The following is a 22,012-nucleotide window of genomic DNA, read 5'->3' as shown; positions in this document are numbered from 1 at the left end:
GGGAGCAGGTACCCAGTTATGGGTCATAATATAGCAAAGCTGAGGGGTATGAGAGAGCATCCATGTTCACGGAGAAAATTGACAAGCCTACCACTTGAGGGCGCCAGAGTCAGTCTGTATGGCAAATACTAGCAAAGCTCAATTTCTTCAGCTCTAGATGAAAACACATGAAAGAATTTCTAATATTCCTCCTACGTGCTGACTGGCTGTTTTTAATGCCCCTCAGCCTTGCATGCATTATCGTGGCAAGTGCTCACCTGGGAGGGAGGATCCGGGAAGGGGGTTGTAAATTGTTAGCCGTCTGTGCAGTGAGTAAGAGAACGCAAAGTCCCCACTTCTGTACACTGGCACAGACGTGTCAGACCACATACCTCGCTTTCGTGTCTCCTGCCTTCCGTCTCAGCTCTTCTGCTGGACTCCATAGGAAACATCTAAGTTTTGTCTAGAATCTCCCTTTCTTTGTCAGCTCGCCAGGAGAGGGGCCACCCCATTGCCTCCCAGATGGCTTATGAGGCTGTCTTCCCTGTGGGATCCTCAGAGTTGATGTGGCTCCTGCTTCAAATAGGGCTGAAGTTTAGGCTACTGATTTTTTAAAATACATATTTTTACTAGAGGCCCGGTGCATGAAATTCGTGCACGGGGTGGGGGAGGGGAGGTGTGTCCCTCAGCCCAGCCTGCACCCTCTCCAATCTGGGACCCCTCAAGGGATGTCCGACTGCCCGTTTGGGTAGGATCGGTCCTAAACGGGCAGTCGGACATCCCTCTCACAATCCAGGACTGCTGGCTCCCAACTGCTCGCCTGCCTGCCTTCCTGATTGCCCCTAACTGCTTTGCCTGCCAGCCTAATCACCCCCTATCCACTCCCCTGCCAGCCTGATTGATGCCTAACTGCTCCCCTGCCAGCCTATTTACCCCTAACTGCCCTCTCCCGCAGGCCTGGTCACCCCTAACTGCCCTTCCCTGCAGACCTGGTCCCCCCCAACTGCTCTCCCCTGCAGGCCTGGGTCCCCCCTCAACTGCCCTTCCCTGGGGGCCCGGTCACCCCCAACTTCCCTCCTCTGCCAGCCTGGTCACCCCTAACTGCCCTCCCCTGCAGGCTTGATCGCCCCCAACTTCCCTCCCTTGCAGGCCTGGTCCATCCCAACTGCCTTCTCCTGCTGGCCTGATTGCCCACAACTACCCTCCCTTGCAGGCCTGGTCCTTCCCAACTGCCCTCTCCTGCTGGCCATCTTGTGGTGGCCATCTTGTGTCCACATTGGGGCAGCTATCTTTGACCACATGGGGCAGCCATCTTGTGTGTTGGAATGATGGTCAATTTGCATATTACTCTTTTATTAGATAGGATAGAGGCCTGGTGCACAGGTGGGGGCTGGCTGGTTTGCCCTGAAGGGTGTCCCAGATCAGGGTGGGGGTTCCCTTGGGGTGTGGGGCAGCCTGGGCGAGGGGTCTGTGGTGGTTTGCAGGCCAGCCACGCCCCCCAGCGACCCAAGCGGAGGCCCTGGTATCTGGGATTTATTTATCTTCTACAATTGAAACTTTGTAGCCTTGAGCAGAGCCAAGCCTCCTGCTTGCTCCATGGCGGCCACCATTTCTGTTGGGATTTATTTATCTTCTATAATTGAAACTTTGTAGCCTTGAGTGGAGGCCTGGGCCTACCAGGGTGTGCAGAAAGCTTGGCTTCCTCCATTGCCAGGGAAACCCAAGCCTCCTGCTCACTCCGTGGTCGCAGCCATCTTGGTTGGGTTAATTTGCATACTTGCTCCTGATTGGCTGGTGGGCATGGCTTGTGGGTGTAGCAGAGTGGTGGTTAATTTGCATATGACTCTTTTATTAGATGGGATAGATTTCAGAGAGGAAAGGATAGAGAAATAGAAACATCGATGATGAGAGAGAATCACTGATGGGCCGCCTCTTACACACCCCCTACTAGGGAATAAGCCTGCAAGCTCGGCATGTGGCCTGGCCAGGGATCCAACCTTCACCTCCTGGTTCATAGGTTGATGCTTAGCCACTGAGCCACACTGGCTGGGCTAGGCTACTGTTTTTTTACATACTTGATTAGCTGTGCTGTAATTTCACCTGAGCCAAAATGGATACACGCTGCTTGTAGCAGGACTTATTTCAGCTCTCGGTTCAGTGGATAAATTTCTGTTTGGAGCAGTTTTATATTTATTGAAATACTCAAGAAGCTCTTCCCCAGTTATAACTCATTAATTCAAGTTCTGGCATTATAGGTAATCATGAGAATAGGATAAAGGACAATACGCAACATTATTGAAAAGCAGTTTGTAGAACTTGAGAAAGGAGAATGTGACATTGAGCCTACTGTAGAGAAATCCTAAAAGAGAAACTGTGAACTTTCAATTCTCAATTTGTCACCTTCTGGAATTTTTCTTTATTTGGCTGCAGGTGTATTCCTGAAAGGAGGTGGGAATGCGTGTATGTGTTGTAAATTACGAACAAGACTATATTGTTTATAAGTGAAATAATTTACCATGCGACTGGGGGAACTGCTTCAAAGTCATTCTTTTGTGAGGCATAAGTGATGGCTGTCAAATTTAATTATGTGGTAAGTCAGGAAAGGGCTCAATCATGCTTTTCTCAAAGTAGAGTGCACCTTTCATTCATGCTGTCTGAAGCAAAAACAAGGTAAATCGTTGTTAAAATAATATTAGTAATTTTAAAATTTGTTGTGTTAAGAGTATGTGACTCTGAATTTAAAGGGCTGATTTTTCAGGTGTAGAACTTTGCATCCTGGGCCATTGACCCAGGGACATTTTCTGATTCTACCAGAAATTAATCCGGGGCCATTGCGGAGAAGTTTTAGCAATTAGTTCATGGCCCAGGACATGTATGCAGTTACTAGTAAGCAACCAAGTAAATTAGCGCAGAGGTCCTAAAGGCTGCAGAGTCGCAGAAACCAGGGAGATTAATTCCACAAAGTTGTGTGTATTGGGAAATTGGAAAGATCCCTTAACTTGGAATCTGAAGGACTGGGTTCTAATCTTGATATCACCACTTGCCAGAGAGTTACTTAACTGCCTGTGCCCTCATTAAACCATTGGTAAAATGGGATAATGACGCCCATTTTATGGTGGTGTGGTGAGGATTAAACACAGCAGGTACTCAGTGGATGTACTTTGAACTTAGATTTTTCCATCGGAAAGAATTTAAGGAGAATGGAAGTGACAGGGGCTACTCAGTGAGGGGAAGGTGAGCGTCCCGTTGGACAGAGTTAAAAGTAAGGAGCTAACGTGCGCATCTTGGCATCCTAGGGTCAGAGTGTCCTTAAGCCCCTTGCCTGCCCATGCTCCCCCACCCAGGCCATTTGATAGGGAGTTTAAGGAATTACTATTGCTTCTAGCTTTTTTTGTTTCTCTGCTATGCGGGACATAGTGCTATACATTTTATTTATTGTTTAAAAAATTATTATACAGTATGTTTCTTTTGGTGCATAGTTTATGAACTTTAACATATACGTAGATTCATGTAATCACTACCAGGATACAACAGTCTATCGTTATAATTGCTCCCTCGTGTTATCCCGTTATGGTCACACCCCTACCTCCCCAACGCATGGTTGTCTGCACATTTAATACACATCTTCCACTCCTGTGGCACCATGCACTTCTCCTTCCTCACACACTTGTAGTTACCTGTTCATGTTCTAGAGTGTTAGCTTCAAGAGCTTGGGAACCACGATGTTCCCCTCCCTGCTACAACCCCAGTGTGCAGCCTGAGCCAGGCACATAGGAGAAGGGACTCTGAGACAGGTCTTAAATGAGTGAATCCTTACAGTCTACTAGGTGTACCGGTTAATAATGTGGATTTTGTAACCAAAGAAAATACGATAATTTCAAGAGAAACATCAAAAGTGCTTTATTCAAAGTAATGTCCATCGCTAGCTACACATTTCTCCCATCTTTCAGGTAATTTGTGGATACCGTCCCAATAGAACTTTTCTTGTTTTCAAGCAAACCATTCAGAGACCCAGTTTTCCACTTCTTCCTACGTTTTGAAGTGCTGCTCAGAAGGTGTGTGTGCCATCGATCAGAACAAGTGGTAATCTGAAGGAGCAAGGTCTGGTGAATGTAGCAAGTGGGTTAATACTTCCCAAGCAAGATCTTTTAAGGTGTCTTTAACTGGTTTTAAAGTGTGTGATGGTGCGTCATCATGAAGCAAAATTACTTTGCCATGTCTTCTGGCCCATTCTGGTGGTTTCACGATCAAAGCATGGTTCAAATTGATTTTTTGTTGTCAGTAGCGATATGGGTCATAATAATGATTTCACCTGGTTTTAGAAGCTCATAATACACCACACCTTCCTGATCCCACCAAATGCAGAGCATTGTCTTCTTTCTGAAGCAATTTGGCCTTGCAGTAGATGTTGATGGTTGACCTGGATCAACCCATGATTTTGTGCATTTGGGATTCTCAAAATAAATCCACTTTTCATCGCCAGTCACAATTCGATGCAAAAAAGACTTTCTTTTGTTCCGTTGAAGCAACACTTTACTGATGACTTTTTGGTTTTCCATTTGTCTTTCGTTCAGTTGATGTGGCACCCATTTCCCTTCCTTTAAAATCTTTCCCATTGCTTGTAAACGATCGGAAATTGTTTGCTGAGCAATGTTTAATCTTTCTGCAAGTTGTTTTTCAGTTTGACACACATCTTCACCCAATAATGCTTGTCATTGTTGGTCTTCAAACTTTTTCGGTTGACCTGGACGTCTTTGTCTTTCACATAGAAATCATCACTTTTAAAGCTTTAAACCAGCGTTCACAAGTATCTTGAAATGGAGCATGTTCACCTTAAGCTTCCCGAAGTATTCAGCAGCACTTTTCTTCAAAATAAAGTAATGAATTAAAACTTCCCACAAATGCTCTTTTTTTTGGCACAAAATTCGACATTTTTAAGTGTAAAAATATCTATGATGTTAACACCTTCAGCAAATTCGACATATGAAGTTTTGAAGCTTGCTGTCAATACAACAAAATAGCATACATATCAAATCGCATATATGTCAACATATGTGTGACTCCATCTATTGAAAAAAATCCGCATTATTAACCGGTACACCTGGTATATCCTAGTTTCATCTTGTTCTTTAAATAAGGAAGCAGTCGGGAGCAGGTAAGGAACTTGCCTAAGATCACATCGTAGTAAATTCCAGAGCCCAGGTGTCTTGCTGTGCAGCCTGTGCTTTTCTGTGCTGACGCATCAGGACAGAGGGGGTCTGTGTGTGTGGAGTCACTTGAAGGTCCATACGTACGTTACCCAACTTTTAAAATAACCCTGGTGTGTCCGTGTGTTGACACCACATATCCTCCTCTTTTCACCTGCATTGCCTATTAGTTCCCCTTTTCCAGAATATTCTTTCTTTCTGTCATTGCCCAAGCAGGTGACCGATCACGTACAATATGACGAATTCTGCAATAGGGTGGGTTCAGGGTGCAGTGAGAATTTGGAGATGATATTTAAGCCGAATACTAAGCCGGCGGGGCTGGGGGGGGGCGGTCAGGGAGGATCGAGCAGAGGGGGTGAGGTTAGCAGTGGTTGTAATGAGCTGCGAGTGTGGGTGGGATTTGGAGTCAGAATAAGAGAGTGGGTCAGAGGTTGCACACTGGGGCTCGTAGACTGGAGCCAGCTGCTGAGCAGGTTGTTAGACTGGTCAAAGAAATAAGTTCAGATTTTGTGTTTTAGGAAAAATTACCCAGGTTCCAATTCAGGTTGCAGAGAGGAGAAGTAGATTTGAGTGCCAGGTGTGCATTAGGGCTAGCTTTTCGCCAGGGGCCGGAGGAGGGTGGGGTAGGGTATTTAGCTTCACAGGGGTTGATGGTGTAGGGCAGGGACTCTGACCCCAGCCGCATCACTCAGGTGGTGACCTCGAGCAGGTGCACTCTGTCCCTCATTTTCTCCTCTATAGAATGGGGAGAGTGACCATTCCTATAGAGTGGTTATTCATAGGTTTGGAGTAAGGCTTATTGAGCTAATGTGTGTGAAGCATCTAGAATATTGCCTACGCTGTAAGGCTTGGTGAGTGATGGAAGGTGCCTAGACCCGTCCCCGGTGTCTCTGTGAGTCTGTGGTCTCTTACACTTTAACGGCTGGCCTGGAGTCGAAGCATGTGGTGAGAGCCCACTTTCCCACAATAGTGCATCACTTACTTTAAGTTCCTTGCCCTAAGAGGACACTGAACGTCTTAAAATCTCTTAATGGGCTTGGTTTTATCTAATTCAAGGGCTTTGAAATGTATTTTAGACAGTTGCATCTTTTTGTCCAAAATCTTTCGCAAAACCCTGGTGTTTTTTCTCTTTTTTTAAAGTATGTTTTTTATTGATTTTTAGAGAGAGAGAGAGGAAGGAAGAGGGATATAGAGAGAGAAACATCGATGAGAGAGGATCATCATCGATCAGCTGCCTCCTGCATGCTCCCTACTGGGGATCGAGCTCGCAACCCCAGCATATGCCCTGCCCCGGAATCAAACCAACGACCTTTTGGTTTCTGGGTCAACGCTCAACCGATGAGCCATACCAGCCAGGCAAAAACCCTGGTGTTTATAACTGATAAAACTGCACTGCTCTGGTTGAAATTGTCAAAGGAACTCATCTCTTAAGCACCCACCTCACTCCCTCTTTCCTAAGGCACCACATCAGAACCAGGAAGACAGTTTGGACACCACTCGTCTGGTCAGTTCACGGGAATGTAAGGGACTTTCCGAGGTCACACAGTGAACCCAGGGCAGACTTGGGGCTAGAAAGTGAGTCTCCTGACTGCTTAGCAGCCCCCTTTCCATGAGACAAGGGGTCCTCAACTTTGGCTGCTCGTTACAATCCCCAGGTGTGTGGGTGTCGGGGGGAGGGCCTTCAAAAAGGATCATGGGTGGGACCCCACCTTTAGAGATACTTCACTGGTCTATGCTTGGTCCCCACATCAGCCAGTGTTAGATTACGCAGTACGAAACAAACGTCTTTGTGGAAAAACTGTCTTACAAGTTTTAGCTGTGAAAATTATTAATTGCATTTTTCAAATGAGCTGAACCAGCGTGTATTAGCATAGCACTGCTGTGCCGGTGAGTTCTCACAAGGACAGTGTTGACCCCCTCGGCCCCACTCAGAAGTCCCCCAACCAGGTGTCCTCTTGACTGTGCGGAAAGCCCCCAGACGTGCTGTCACCTGGTTGCTGTGGTTACTGCAAAGCGCTCGGCCTTGTTGAAGGAAATGCTTGGAATACTTGTCAGAAGAATTTCAGAGCTGCTTTTGCAAAATGCAGTAGCGTTCCATTGCAGGGTAGCCTATTTTTTCATGGGGTCTGGTCTGCTTTGGTTTAAATCAAGGCTTCAGAAACACGATGACGGTGGTGTAACTGCACCTGGACCCTGAGGCAGCCGCGCCTCTCCACCCCTCGCCTGCGCCTGCGGCAGCCTCCTCAGACACTCAGGCACGTTCGCTGGGTTTTCACTGGAATCGGGCGCAGGAGGACTGTGTGCGGGTTTTACTCCGGTGGCCTCGAGTCTGAGCAAGATTTTCCCTTCCTTTTGCCACTTTTCCCCAGGTTGTGAGGATGTAATATGGCAGCATGTACTTTACTAATGCAGCAAATGACAAGAGCCAGAGGTGGCTTTACTAGCTGCTGCCACCATTGCAGGTAGCGGTGAGCATCAACAGTCAAGACGTGTGGGATGACAGGACGTGTGGAATGACAGTGCCTTATTTCTGTTCGCAACTGAGTTATAGGTATTGCCTTGCAGTCATAATAGGAGGAAATGCCAAGTTCCAGAAGTTCTTAAAAAGAGAGATTCACGGACTCTGAATTCCATCCCAGGATGCCCGGGTTCCGTTTTATTCTGCCTGCTTGGATTACTTCTCATTCTTTCTGTGCTTGTGCCTTACTCATCTTGCATGCTTCCCTCCGCCCCTCGTGCCACAGCTCCCAGGATGCTATGTAAACATGCGCATCCGCTCTTCTCCATGTCCCCAGCTCTCGCTACAGAATCTAACAGCGGCCTGTCAACATGTCCTGAAGCCCGCGTGACAGGACGCCCCGAGGTGGGCTGTCCAGGGCAGTGTGGCCTCCCGCACCAGGCATCCCCAGCCAGGCTCCTGCCTCCTGCCCCACCACAGAGTTGCAGCTTTCAGCCCTTTTTGCAGGAGGGTTACTCCACCTTCAGGTGTTGCTTCTGTGACCCAGGCAGGAAGAAAGGGGGAGGGTAAAAGGCAAAACCCCGTACCAGTTGAGTTGTCCTTTTTATCAGGAAAACAGTAGCTTTTCTGGAAGTTGTACCCAGGAGACTTCCCCTTGTAGCTCCCTGGAGTGCACAGGGTCACATGACCACACAGCTGCAAGGGAGTCTGGGGAAGTATTTTAGTGGCTGCATTGCTGCCCCAAACGGAATCAGTGGTGAGACAGAAGGGGGAGTAGATTCCGGGTAAGCATCTGCCAGAGTGGGCCACATCATCTAAGCCTCCCAGGACTTGCCTCTCCTGGGCCACCATATCATCCAAAGTCTACTTATTTGGGCTTCAAGGCCCAACTTCTTCCTCCACACCCGCAGCCCACACTGATCTATACTTCTTACATACAGGACTTTCAGAGTGAGTAGAAGCATTGGAATCTTCTAGGGCAGTGGTCGGCAAACTCATTAGTCAACAGAGCCAAATATCAACAGTACAACGATTTAAATTTCTTTTGAGAGCCAAATTTTTTAAACTTGTGTCTCCTAGTGTCATCTGAGTGATCTTTTAAAAACATAAATCAACTTTGCCATTCCCATCTCAACCAATGGCTTTTGTTACTCTTAGGCTAAAGGCAAAATCTTCGTGTCCTGGCAGGACTGAGTGGTCTAGCTGCGCCCTCCTTCTCAATTCTGACCTCACCCCTCTCCTTTCCTGCCTCACCCCCCTCCTTTCCTGCCTCACTGCCTTATTCAGCCACACGTGGCCATGGTTCAGTCTCCGCTCGCTCTTTTTTTTTTTTTTTAATATGTTTTATTGATTTTTTACAGAGAGGAAGGGAGAGGGATAGAAAGTCAGAAACATCGATGAGAGAGAAACATCGATCAGCTGCCTCCTGCACACCCCCTATTAGGGATGTGCCCGCAACCAAGGTACATGCCCTTGACCGGAATCGAACCTGGGACCCTTGAGTCCACAGCCGACACTCTATCCACTGAGCCAAACCGGTCAGGGCTCAGCTTGCTCTTTAGGTGCCTTCCTACCACAGGGACTGTGCACCTGCTCGTGCTGCTGCCTGGCATCCTCTCCCCTCCTTTCCTTACCTTGTTTCCTTCCAGGCAGCCCTCAGCCTGGTCCTCATGTCACAGGAAGCCGCCTCCGCCGGGCCCCTCTGCAGGCTGGCCTCACAGCACCGAGGACCCCTCTTGTGGCCCTCACCACAATTACGGTCTGATGTTTACTTGTGTGATTATTTGATCGGTGTCTCTCTTTCCCACTGGATTGGTATTAGACCATGTCTGATATCTCTTTTAGCCAGTCGTTTATCCCCACTGCTTACTTTTTTGTGCCTGTCACACAGAGAATGCTCAGTAAATATTTGTGACTGAAAAACAAACAAACAAACCCCACCAGTTTATCTCTTAGCACCTAGCACAGAATTGAGTGGAAAAGTTTTAAAGGGTGCAAATAGCGTAATGGCATAGGTCCCCATAAGATAGACCGGCAATGGTAGGAGAGATGCTCTTTAAGGGGACAGACTTGCAATGAGATATAATAGACAATATAGTGACTATAGAAGCAATATTGTGTTGTAATAATTACACTTGCAAGAGATTATATATCTTAATTATTCTAACCACCCAAAAAAGAATTACATGACATGCTAACTATTGCTATAATGGTAATCATAGTACAGTATATAAATGTATTAAGTCAACATATTGTACACCTTAAATTTACACACTAGTGTATGTCAAATATATTTCAATTAAAAAAATAAGATGTACCAAAAGAAAGTTTTATTTAATGGCTTCAGCTGAAAAAGAACCCAGTATTTACTGTTGCCGGATAATAAGCCCAGCAGTCAGAAATGGATGTCATATGCACCGTACCTGTGTTATCTCAGTATTTAATAGATCTTAATTGAGCTCCTTTCCCCCCCCCCCCCCCCATAGCTAAGATCTTAGGCATGTGTGATTCAAACATGCTTTTTTAAAACCGTTCATTTTGAAATTGTCTAGAAATCACCTGACAGGTACTAAATCCATGGAAGGTGTGGGGCTGCGGGCTGCTCCTGGCTGTGTGAGCAGCATTAGGGCGGAAGAGGAAACACGCTGAGTGACAGCTGGAAGACTGGGGGAGGTAGGAGGCAGGGCAGGAGATGTGAATTGTGAAGACTGGACTGGACTGGGCGTCTAAGGGAAGACTGTGTTCCAAAAATTCAGGATGTAGACCAAAGAGGATGAGGCAGTTAGCTGAGAATATAAAGGCCTAAAGAGGGAAAATGAGTCCATTTATTTCCCCTTGAACAACCTGCCAAAAAGGGCCGATTCAAGGTTAAAGCTGGACTTCTAAACACGTATCTGTCTGTATGGGATTTCACCCCAAACATCTACACATCACCTGAAGTAGATCTCGGCCCCCGGGACCCAAATGAGCGCATGATCAGTTGGATCCCTTCCGCCTGGTGGAGAGGCAGGGAGCTTCATCCCAAGGGTGGGGGAGCCAGCAGTGACAAACCTGGGGGCCCTTCCCTGAGCATCTTTGCCGTGTTTTGCCCCCATGGGTGCAGACCCCAGCCCTCCGGGCGGATGCGCTGAGCCCGGTGGGCCCGGCCACGTGGGCGTCTCGGGACAGGGGCCTCGCTGTTCTCACGCCTCCCTGTCCCCCTCCCGGCAGGAATCGGAAGGCGTGTGCTGCCACTACTGGTCGCTGTTTGACGGCCACGCGGGGTCCGGCGCGGCGGTGGTGGCATCCCGCCTGCTGCAGCACCACGTGGCCGAGCAGCTGCGGGAGCTGGTGGAGATCCTGCGGAACTCAGCCGTCCTGCCGCCCGCCTGCCTGGGCGAGGAGCCCGAGGGCGCGCCCACCGGCCGCGCGCTCACCCGCGCCGCCTCGCTCCGTGGAGGCGTGGGGGCACCCGGCTCCCCCGGCACCCCACCCACGCGCTTCTTCACCGAGAAGAAGATTCCCCACGAGTGTCTGGTCATCGGGGCCCTGGAGAGCGCGTTCAAGGAAATGGTAGGTATGGCCCAAGGGGCCGGGGCAACGGGGGCCGGGAAGGTCACTGATGCCAAACTCTTGCTTCTTCTTATTTTTTCTTATTATATTGTTACTAGAGGCCCGGTGCACGAAATTCGTGCACGGAGGGGGGGGCCCTCAGCCCAGCCTGCACCCTCTCCAATCTGACATCCCTCTTACAATCCAGGACTGCTTGCTCCCAACTGCTTGCCTGCCTGCCTTCCTGATTGCCCCTAACCGCTTCTGCCTGCCAGCCTGATCACCCCCTAACCACTCCCCTGCCAGCCTGATTGATGCCTAACTGCTCCCCTGCCAGCCTGTTTTCCCCCAACTTTCCTCCTCTGCTGGCCTGGTCACCCCTAACTGCCCTTCCCTGCAGGGTTGATTGCCTCCAGCTGCCCTCCCTTGCAGGCCTGGTCCCTCTCAACTGCCCTCCCTTGCAGGCCGGGTGCCTCCCAACTGTCCTTCCCTGCTGGCCATCTTGTGGTGGCCATCTTGTGTCCACATGGGGGCAGCCATATTGTGTGTTGGAGTGATGGTCAATCTGCATATTACTCTTTTATTAGATAGGATTGATTTCAGAGAGGAAAGGAGAGGGAGTGAGAGTAGAAACATCAATGATGAGAAAGAACCATCCATCTGCTGCCTCTTGCACGCCCCCTACCGGGGATGGAGCCCGCAACCCAAGCAGGTGCCCTGACCAGGAATCAAAGCATGACCTACTGGTTCCTAGGACAAGGCTAAGGCACACGGGCTGGGCTTAAACTCTTGCTTCTTAAAGATTACCGGATAAGACATGTCCACTTGTTGCTGGTTCCGCAGTGACATCTCCCTTTTATAATAGGGTTTCCATTCTCAGTAGAAGTTGGCAGCAAGATAGAGTTGCTGGCATCGCGTGCTGGCCAACATGAAAGAGAAGATGAAAGCGAGTGATGGTGCATGAGGCAATAGGCTTATTAAATAAATGTATGCATTATTGCTTCTCTCGGGCAGACTCATATTGGTGCCAGCTGGTACACTTCCACTTAATTGAAATGAGCGTGGTCGCCATCTGTTACATACATGTGCCTGGGGTCCAGGTGTTTGGGGAAACAGAGCTTTTAGTCAAGTGCTCAGAGTGACCCCCTTTTCACAAATGTGATCTGAGAACAGCTATTTTACGTGATGCGTGGCGATGTGGTGCTCACTGCTTCACAAAAGCACGGGCCAATGTCCAAGAACCATTTGTTCTGCTTGGGAACATGGGTTTGTTTGTACGTTGAAGTTTGAATGTGTCGGATCATCAGAGTCAGCCTCCTTCCCCGTCAGCCTCCCTCCTAGAACACACTCAGGGAGAGAGTGCAGCTGCTCCCAGGCACGTAGAAGGGGGCCCCGCTCCATTGGGCACCCCCTTCCCTCTCTGAGATCCGTTTTTATGGAGGCAGTGATTTGGGTTTCAAAGATTTCCTCTCCTGAGCTAGCAGCCACCTGCATGCAGACAGAAGAAGGGATACGTAGGGATAGTCTAAGGACTTGAATAAGGTGAGTGTGTGGCCATGTTCTGAAAGCCTAGAGATTAAAAATGATGACAAACTGTTAAGTGAAGTGAGAGCAGCTAGAGACGTCCCCCCGCTCCCCCCGACCCCCAGGTACACACCATGCACATTCCAGGATCTCCTGACAGTGGGTTGTGTGCGAATGGCAGCAGAAAAGCAAATAATATTACACGGCACCATCCGATTTATTTATAAGGCAAAAATAGTTCATATGTTTGCACCTCACCCTTACACCCTTTCCTCACTCTAACTCATCCCTCCTTTGGTCCTAGCGTCTCTCTCCTGTCACAGATAGTAGTTACCCTTCGAGGAGCTGGTGGTTTAAAGTGCACCTCCGTCTCCGGAGTGTCTGGTGGTCTTCATTTCCAAGAAAAATACCGGGAGGCTGGGAAAGATTCCTTAGGGGAAAGGAATCATGGGAGTAAAATCAACTCCTCGTGGGGCTGGGTATCATATCAGCTCACTCTCCGGCTGTCATGGAACTCGGATGTGAAGGCGTGTTCTAGACCCAGGGTCCTGAATGCTAATATGTAATTGAGGTAGGAATTGACAGTGGGCTTATAGCCCTCATGGGAGAAAAGTGAAAAACAAAAGGAACTTTGGGTTTTTCAGTCATTGCTAGTGCCGTGACAGCTTTTCCTATTACTGGGAACTGCTGTAGTCTCAGTTTTATCCACCAGAGGCCAGTGTCACCTGGAGCCAGATCTCCACAGGGTCTCGGGCCTCTTCCGGCCATTGATGGCTCCGGGTTACTAGCAGCAGCTCTACTTGAAATGAAAGTCGCATTCGGAAAAATACTTAGTAAGGAGCCTCGTTCTTGTTGTTTATTTTTATTTTTTCCCCCGCTTTTAACTAGCCAGTTCATGACCTGACATTTTTCTTGGAAACTTAATTGTTACATTTTCCTGTGGAATTCAATCAATCCAATAAATTCAGGGGTGGGCAAATGTAGGTTGACAGTTGTGACTATGCGAAACAGAATTTATTCTTGTATTATTATGAATTATTGCATTATTTTCCACATGAACAGCTGTAAACCTACTTTTGCCCACCCCTGTATTTGTTGAGAACTGACTGTATGCCAGGCCTAATTGAGAGAAGAGCATTGAATCAGGCAAAGCTGGGTATTAAACAAGTAAGATGTAAATGGGAAGGACCTTGAGAGGAGAAGTGTTGGTGACGTAGGAGTCTGATAAAGAAGCAAGCTCAGGGTTTTCTGGAGAAGTGAGGGGTGGGGGGGTGGGATGTGGGGGCAGGGAGGAGTGAAGCAGACAAAACCTGGGAGGCTGAGGGTGTTCCGGGCAGAGGAAACCGTTTGCGTGAAGAATATCAGAGAGAGGACCCAGACGAGCCGCAGGCAACAAGCCGACGTCCACCATGGTTAGAAGGTAGATTTCAAAGGTGGGAATGATATAAAGTGAACCGGAGAGGCAATCTAGAACCCACCTATGGAGGACCTGGTGTGCCATGTTATGAATTTTCGGCTTTAAAACTCTCCCTTATTCTCCAATCCATCCCACCCCTCGGCTTCCTCTTCACACTTAAATTTTCCCCAGTTTGTTCTTTTTGGCCCCCAAACTGCCAGAGACCCCCCCCCCCCCCCCCCGACTGTGCAGCCTGTATGGCCTTATCAAGGGAGATGCTCATTATTCTTTGGTTTCATGGTGCTTGGTGGGGTGGCCCAGCTTCCGGCCCTCAGTCATCATTCATACTGTCTCCTTTTACTCTCAGTGTTCCTGTTTGGATGATGCTTATGTTTATACTAATTAAAGAGACATGTTCTTATTTTTCCTTTGCTTCATCAGGGACTTCAGAAAAAAACGTCTCCATTGTTATAGAAACAGTATATGACTTGGCCATTACATTGCTTGGGAAATTACACAGTGTATTCTCGGTTTAATGGCCTGGAAGGCCATCGCCAACTCTTTCCTGTCCCTCTCAGTATTGGGTCTTTGAGAGTCATTGTTTCAAGGTAAACTTTGGTCTTTTGAAATGTTATCGCCTTGGCCTGATCTTGGACGTCCCTCTGCAGGCCTTTCAAGGCCTTTGGGAGGAGGGCAGGTTTGTAATTTCCCAGCCGCTCCTACCTTCTTTCCTCACAATAGCCAGCCGCTCTCTAGCTTTCCTCTTTCTGGGTGTTCTTTAGGTCTTGCAGGAAACCTCAGTATTAAATAAGATCCAGTCATTTCAGCTTTCTCTCTTACTTTTAATAACTAAAACTTTCCCAAGCTCAGCGCCTAAAGCCTCAAATTTGCCTCACTGATGACATTTCTGTAGCCTCTCTCCCTCCCTCTCTCTCTCTCCCTCTCTCTCTCTCTCTCTCTCTCTCTCTCTCTCTCACACACACACACACATACCTTTCTCAGTCACTAGTATAGATTGAGCTAATATTTTATAACCTCATTCTTCTAGACACCATGAGGGTCTATAAGTAAAAGAATAGATTTTATATTTAGGGGCATTTGTAGTCGCACATTATATGAATATAGATAAAAATATACAATATCTCACTTATTTTGATGTTCTAAGTAACCTTAAGGGGGTTGGTGCATGTTACTATCTGTCTGAGAGGGACAATCGGTTAAAAAGATTCAGAAACATCAAGCCAACATAAATAGTACTTATTTCTACAAAAAAGTAGGTATTCGTCGAAAATAGAGACTAACAGACGAGGGGGGAAATTCTTTGAACAGTTTCATCAAATATCGGAGGCTTCTTTGAGGCCACGGCTTTCCTCCTCTGTCCCCAGGTTGCCTGGCGCCCTGCGTGGCTTGGGGCGAAGGTGACTGATCACCGGCCTCTACTGCTTACCGTGCGGGCTGGCAGAGGCAGGTGGGCCTTGGGCCCCTTATTGTGTCTCACCTTGGATCTCCCTTCCTAGGGAGAAGGATTCATAGCCAGTCCTTCCTGTGACCGCCATGGCTTCCTAAAGGCCCGGGATTTCAGAACTTTTTGACTTACGTCAGTCCTGCTTCCCAGCAATGCTCTGGAACAGTGCCAACTTTAGCAGCTAAGTTTTGTCACCGATTGTGTATAGGTTGTTATTTGGCCCAAGATGATAGATGTGAATAAAGCAAATGACTATAGTAGCCTCCCTACTTCCCCACCTACAAAAACAGGGGTGAATAGTCAGCATTTCAGACTCTCGAAGGAAGTCGCTTACATTGTTGGTATAATTGCGACACCCCAAATGGCAGGCTGAGGTTTCCGAGTTCTTGGCCTACAAAGTTTGAAGAATAAAAATGCGTGGACTAAAAGATTTTATGCAAAAGCATGGAAATTTATTGCAAGTGTATACAGACTCCCACGTGGGGAGGGGGCCCCCAAAGGGGAACCAGTGAAGTGTCTTTGTCTAAGGGTTTATAAATGCTGGCAGCTTCTTTGTTTATACATGCTACTTTCTAATTGGACCCGTCCTCATTTTATGTCCCCCCGTATATTTTCCTAATTGGCCCCTAGGCAGGAGAATCTTAAAAACCTGTCTTATTTCCTTTTCAGGACAGGTATAGATTCCTCACCACAGTGAAGAATGTTCTAGAATATGGTTGTTTGTAGGCGGACGCTCTATCCACTGAGCCAAACCAGCTAGGGCTAGAATATGGTTGTTATGAGGGAGAAAAATGGAAGTATTTTAACTTGTAAAGCTATCTATTAGTGAGTAAAGGAATGGAAATACCACTCAGCTGGGCTTTGTTGGTAAAAAAAAAAACAACCATATGGTAACACAATGGTGACAAAGGAGGATGAATGCAAAGCTTTATAGTTTAGAAATTCCTGTTTTAAACATTAGCATATTCATGGTTAAGCTGTGGACCTGCATGTCTGCCAGTATTTAAGCTAGAGTTTTGTTTTGTCTTTGTTTCTGGTAGATCAGCAAGTTCCTCCAAGAAGGAATGGGCATGTGATTCCAGCAAGAGCCAGCAGGTGGCAGTATTAGGCAGTAGTACTGTTTTTTTCCCTTCCCCATTGCCTGGCAGACAGATTGGCTTGTTCCCAGAATAAACCAAAATCAGACCCAAATACTAAAACCATGCAGAATCTTATTATTTGTGACGGACACTGTTAGCAATGTGTTCAGAGCTATGTTTTAACCGAGCTAGGGGGAGCTGCCAAGTCCTATTGAAACTACCCAACCCTCGCTGCCTTGTGCTGTCTGATGCTTTCCTTTCACAACCTGAAATTGGTAGGAAACAAAGGACGATCCGGGGTTGCATCATCTCTGGGACTTTCAAACCAAATTACAACCATCCCCAGCAATGTATTTTCTGTCTTGCAGCCTTTTCCTGCCGAATTGGTCTCATGCGGCACACATCTCTTTTTCCCCCTCATTGTTCCCACTGTCTTGCAATAAAAAGAAGCAAAATCAAACCCTGAGTCTTAAAAATGGGATTCATTCTTTTGATCTAGAGATAAACCTCGGTTAACTGTAATATTTATGCAGACATGACGCAGGCTAAATCAGTCCTGCTCAGTAGAAAGGAGCCTTGAGGGGTCTACAGGGCTCTTGTTGAGCAGATAAGTCAATCACCTCGTTGATTGAATCTCGTGAGTCATTTAAGTTTATCCTTTTAGACCGTACTTGAAAAGGAATGATGATATGTGCATGTTTTTTACTAGTTTTTCTAGACTTATGTCTTGAGGTTTGCTGATTTCCTCATCTTAGCTAAAATAGTTTAGCCAAATAGTTTTGGCTAAAATGGGGAAGTATTAAAATCGGTCCTTGTTTAGCACGAAGCAGTTTTCCCCATGATTGCATTAATGTAAAAACAACCCCAAACCTGAGGGTTTTTAATAAAGAATAATAGTTATGCATATTTTTGTATGTTTTACCTAGAGTGTGAGAAATTTAAAGCAAATTGGTAAAGTTGAGAGTTTGAAGAAAATAGGTAGTTGATTTAATGGTAAATATATCTTTGTTGACTTCATTTATCAGGTTAGATCTGGTAGTAAAAGAATCATCCAGATGGTCCTTTAATGTTCCTTTCAATACCAAGATTTTGTGAAACATCTTCTAAAGAGGAGTAGGTGGTGTAGGAAGAAAATTAATGTGCTATTTTAGCTTCTAGGGAGGGGAGAGGGAAGCAGTTATTTTTAGAATATGTTCCAGTTACACCCAGTTTTAGGAGAAATAGAAGAGTGTATTTTAATGTCAGTGAATCCTTCAGGGTGACGAAGTCTATGGAAACACAGCCTTCAAATCCTTGTCAGTGATTCCAAAGAGCAGACTTGTAGTTAGAGCGTATGTGCATGTGTGTGTGTGCTTGCATACATATATCTTACCACACAAATAGGGGTTTGGGTGGAAAGCATGAACATATCAGCGAAGTGTCTTGGATAAAATGTAACTAGACTTTAGTCCACTATTTATGTGAAAGTGCTGCCAAATTTAGCATTCCTTATGCTGGGGGAGCTAAAGAGGGAAAATAGTTGAAACACAGGAAAAGATGAAAGAAATGATTTAAATTAGGAAAAAAACCATTGAATCACTATTAATGTAATAGTATGGGATAACTGGGCAAGCTAACAGGAGTGTTTCCCCAGAATTAAAGGCAAATATGAACTCTGCCGTAGCAGAAAGTCTTAGTGTTGCACACTCTGCCTCGGTTTTTTAAGAAGGATTACATAATTTTATAATCAGATTTTCTTGTGATGTAAACCACGATACTGCACGTACGATGCAGAATAAACTTGCCTGTCTGAGCCCCAGAGGACTCTGCCGTGGCCTCTGTGTACCAGAGCACCCCTCCCGCCCCGCCCCCTCCACCCCCACAACCCCATCTCCAGGATCACTCCCCTGATGTAAGTCTGTCAAGAACCGTTCATACCCCAGTCCATGTACAGCATGCAAGCAGGGGTGTGGCCAGGGGGGTTTTCATAAAAATTGCCTTTCATCCAGACTTGAAGTATTTACACAAATATTGATTCTGGATGTGAAAGGATGGTTTCTGAGCTAGAGCAGTTCCTTCCAATATATAAAAAGTAGTAATAATTGGATGTGGACTTCACATACCAATTTATATGATAATTTGATGAAATACATATCTATCATAATATCAACTTGATATTATTTATTTAAATGTGAAAAAATGAATAAATCCACCCACAAACGCCTTTGTGGGCAGGATTTTGGTTCTGTTTATGCATAGTTGGGAGGTTAAACAGACAGAACTTTTGCCAGCTGGATGCTTGCTTTCTCTTCTCTCTCACTTCTGTTTGACAACCCTTCCTGGTGGCCATCCAGGCCCCTCCTTCCCTTCTCCCTCCAGCCATCCCTGTGAGGTTCCCAGAACATTCAGTCGTTCTGGTCACGGGACTTCACTAACTGAAGTGTGGGTTCCTACTTACGTACCTGAGCGAGCAGTTATTTGCATTGTACGCTTTTCATTTGTGAATCGTGAACACACTTCTCATGTTATAGCAGAGAAAAGATGGTGGGAGATCCTTTTGAAACCCAGGCATTTTTAGTTGTATGACTCTATTTGCCCACTTACTAGACATTTCTTCAGCTGCCTTTACCCTGGCCCAGTGTAGGTGTTGAGGGTGTAGCAGTGCTCTCAGTCACGGAGTTCCAGGCTGTGGGAAGGATCTAGATGGCCTGCTACGCCCCTCACACACACCATCTAATTTATTCCTCACAACAGGCCTTTAAGAAAGCTGATTTATACAGTTTAAGTAAAGTCTTGGAAGGTAGTCCTCATGCTTTGACCCTTATGTAGCTTTTTTTTTTTAAATGTCTCACATGTTTATTACTGACCCAGCCTACTAGTGCAGAAAAATGTCAACAAAGAGAAAAATTCTTCCGATAATTTCCTAATAAAAACACCCAGCTGCCCGACAGTAGTGATCTAGCTTTTCAGGGACGTGGTGAGCCGAGGGCATCCTGGGTGCAGCTGGGTGTGAGCGCCTCTCCCGGGCGACTCCTTGCAGACCCAGCCTGGTTCCTCTCCAGTGTCTCCTCTTGGAGTTGTGCCTGGTTGTATTACTGGTTTCCGCCCAAATCCAATGGGGAATGGGCCGGTTCTGCCTTGTTTTCTTGGCCAGGAACCTCTTGCTCCTGGAAGTCTTGTGAGAAGACAAGCGGAAGAGTCGGCCACACGTGCCCCGATGGCGGAGCCTTGCGCAGCTTTGATGCTGTTGTTCACTTACTCCCTTGCTGGAATTTTCCTTCACCTGCTTCTGAACTGCCATATGAGCCCCCCTCCTCCCCACAACACACACTCTTTCCCCGCCCACTCCCCAACCCCCATACTCCTCAGCCCTCCCACTGCCTTTCCCCTTTCCCACTTCATTCCCAATATGTTGGTTTCTCCCAGCTCCTGTCTTTGTACTTTTTTTCTCTCCTTACTTTTTTGACCAAAACCCTGTTCCTATTCTGTAGCCTCAACTCAGGCTCTTTTTTGTCTCCAGTTTCCCATGGGTGTTTATCTAGCTTTGTATCCCCACGCCTGGCCCCTGGAGTAAAGCCATGGCTGATACATGCTGGGGTACTGAATTCTCTCTCCCTTTGCACGAGGAGCTGGCCAAAGCCACTGAGCCACCAAGAATCCCTAAAGTGCCCTGGCCCTCGGTCTGCCGGTGGCACCCGCACAGTCAGCCCGGACACCATTTCTTCCTCTTCTCGACTTATCATCCAACCGCATTCTCCCTCCCTCTGCCCACTAGCAGATTGCTCCCGGGCTATTGTAGCTCGCATTCAGTTTCTTTCCTTAACTAAACTCCCATTTTCTGAGGTAATGGAACCCTTACTTCTGTCAATAGAATTTCACAAAGCTCTGTCTTGAGGATGATGCACATCTGTCAGTAGAAGTGTTGGTCTATTTTTAATTTTCTTGGGGACGCCTCCTTGGGTGGCAAGTCATAACATAGGCTTTGGAGGAAGAGAACTGAATTGGAATCCAGACTCCAGCCAGGTAAATAGGGGCAGGTTACCCCATTTCTCTGCATCTGGACAGTGAGGTTACTACTCTGGTCATGAGGACGAGATGAGACTAAATGTAAAGTGCTTCGCGCACTAGCTGACCTTGAGGATGAACGTAAGCTGTTACTGTGCGCGTGCGTCACTGTTGTGAATCAGTGGGAAGAGGACGTCAGACCCGAGGACAGGAGCTTTTATATCTTTGATCAGTAAGACAGGAGGTTGGCTCCTGTCTGCAGGGAACAGAGGACACTGTCCTTCACGTCACCTCTCTCTCCTAGCTGTAAAAGAAACTATTGATTGGAGACTTTGGGGTTAAAATCATTGACCAGCACCAAGTACATGGCCTCGTCAGCCTTTCTATCGTCTTTTCCACATGGCAGCTCAGACAGCCCACACAAAGCCCACATTTTCCGTACGCTATGTTATTTATTTACTGCAGTTGGTTTTATTCTTCTCATTTTTGCCTGGTTGTGTCTGTTTGCCACCCCCTGCTTCCTGCCTCTGGTCCGCAGATGGTCTGGCAGGCCACAGTCTCATGCCGGTGTCCTCTCCAGAAATGCTCATTAGGGGACCGAAAAGCAAGTGCCGAGGATTCTCTTGTCTCTTTGAAGCACATTCAGACCCTTAGGGAGCGATGCTAGGAAAGCCTTTGCTGTGCAATCCAACACTAACTTCGTTTTCTTCCCCAGGATCTGCAGATAGAACGAGAGCGGAGTTCATATAACATATCTGGTGGCTGCACAGCCCTCATTGTCATTTGCCTCCTTGGGAAGCTGTATGTGGCAAATGCTGGGGACAGCAGGTAAGCAAACTAACCTCCTGGTTCTTACTGGTGTCTGTTGCCTTTTGGTAATTTTTATCTTTGAAAAAGAAATGATGAGAAAAGAGATAATTCCACTTGGAATTAGGTATTGATAAAGAGAAGTCTTCTCCATCTGAATACAAATGCATTTAAGAAGAATCGTCAGGCTGGTACTGAAAGGTCAAGGCATCTTGTCCCTAGTAGCAGTTCGCATATATACCTTAACGCAAACCGGTAGTATCCACACGGATTTTGACTTCAGAACCTGGCTTTTAATAAAAGCTTAGCAGAGGCATCATCTATGAGAGTGACGAGGAGGGAGGAAAGGAATTGAATGAAGTGGGTGTTTTGGAGGGGACACAGGAGGACTCCCCAGCTGGTTCCACTTCTGCTCAGTGACTGTCCCCTCCCAGAAGCCCAGCAGTTTTTCCTTTTATGCACATGCCCTTTGCGGCTGCCTTCTCCTCTCTTCCAGGTTCTACTGAAAGTCCAGGGGGTTATGGTTAACGATTATCTATCCAGTATTATGAGGAGTAAGATCAACTTGTGTTTCACTTTTAT

At 46.9% G+C, this 22,012-nt stretch overlaps 1 protein-coding gene across 2 annotated transcripts in view; it reads left to right on the top strand.

The window, feature by feature from the left end:
• The window catches only part of PPM1H (protein phosphatase, Mg2+/Mn2+ dependent 1H), a 247,544-nt gene that overhangs the window by 100,772 nt on the left and 124,760 nt on the right, over positions 1-22,012 (top strand). For both annotated transcript variants that reach the window (XM_079775920.1, XM_079775921.1), the window contains exons 3-4: positions 10,855-11,196; positions 21,339-21,451. In XM_079775920.1, coding sequence (XP_079632046.1) covers positions 10,855-11,196; positions 21,339-21,451 — 455 coding nt within the window. The remainder of the gene's footprint in view (positions 1-10,854; positions 11,197-21,338; positions 21,452-22,012) is intronic.

The sequence above is a fragment of the Cnephaeus nilssonii genome, assembly GCF_951640355.1.
Source record: "Cnephaeus nilssonii genome assembly, chromosome: 6".
Lineage (NCBI taxonomy): Eukaryota > Metazoa > Chordata > Mammalia > Chiroptera > Vespertilionidae > Cnephaeus > Cnephaeus nilssonii.
The sequence above is the reverse complement of the archived record's forward strand: the minus strand, read 5'-3'. Positions and strand labels throughout refer to the sequence as shown.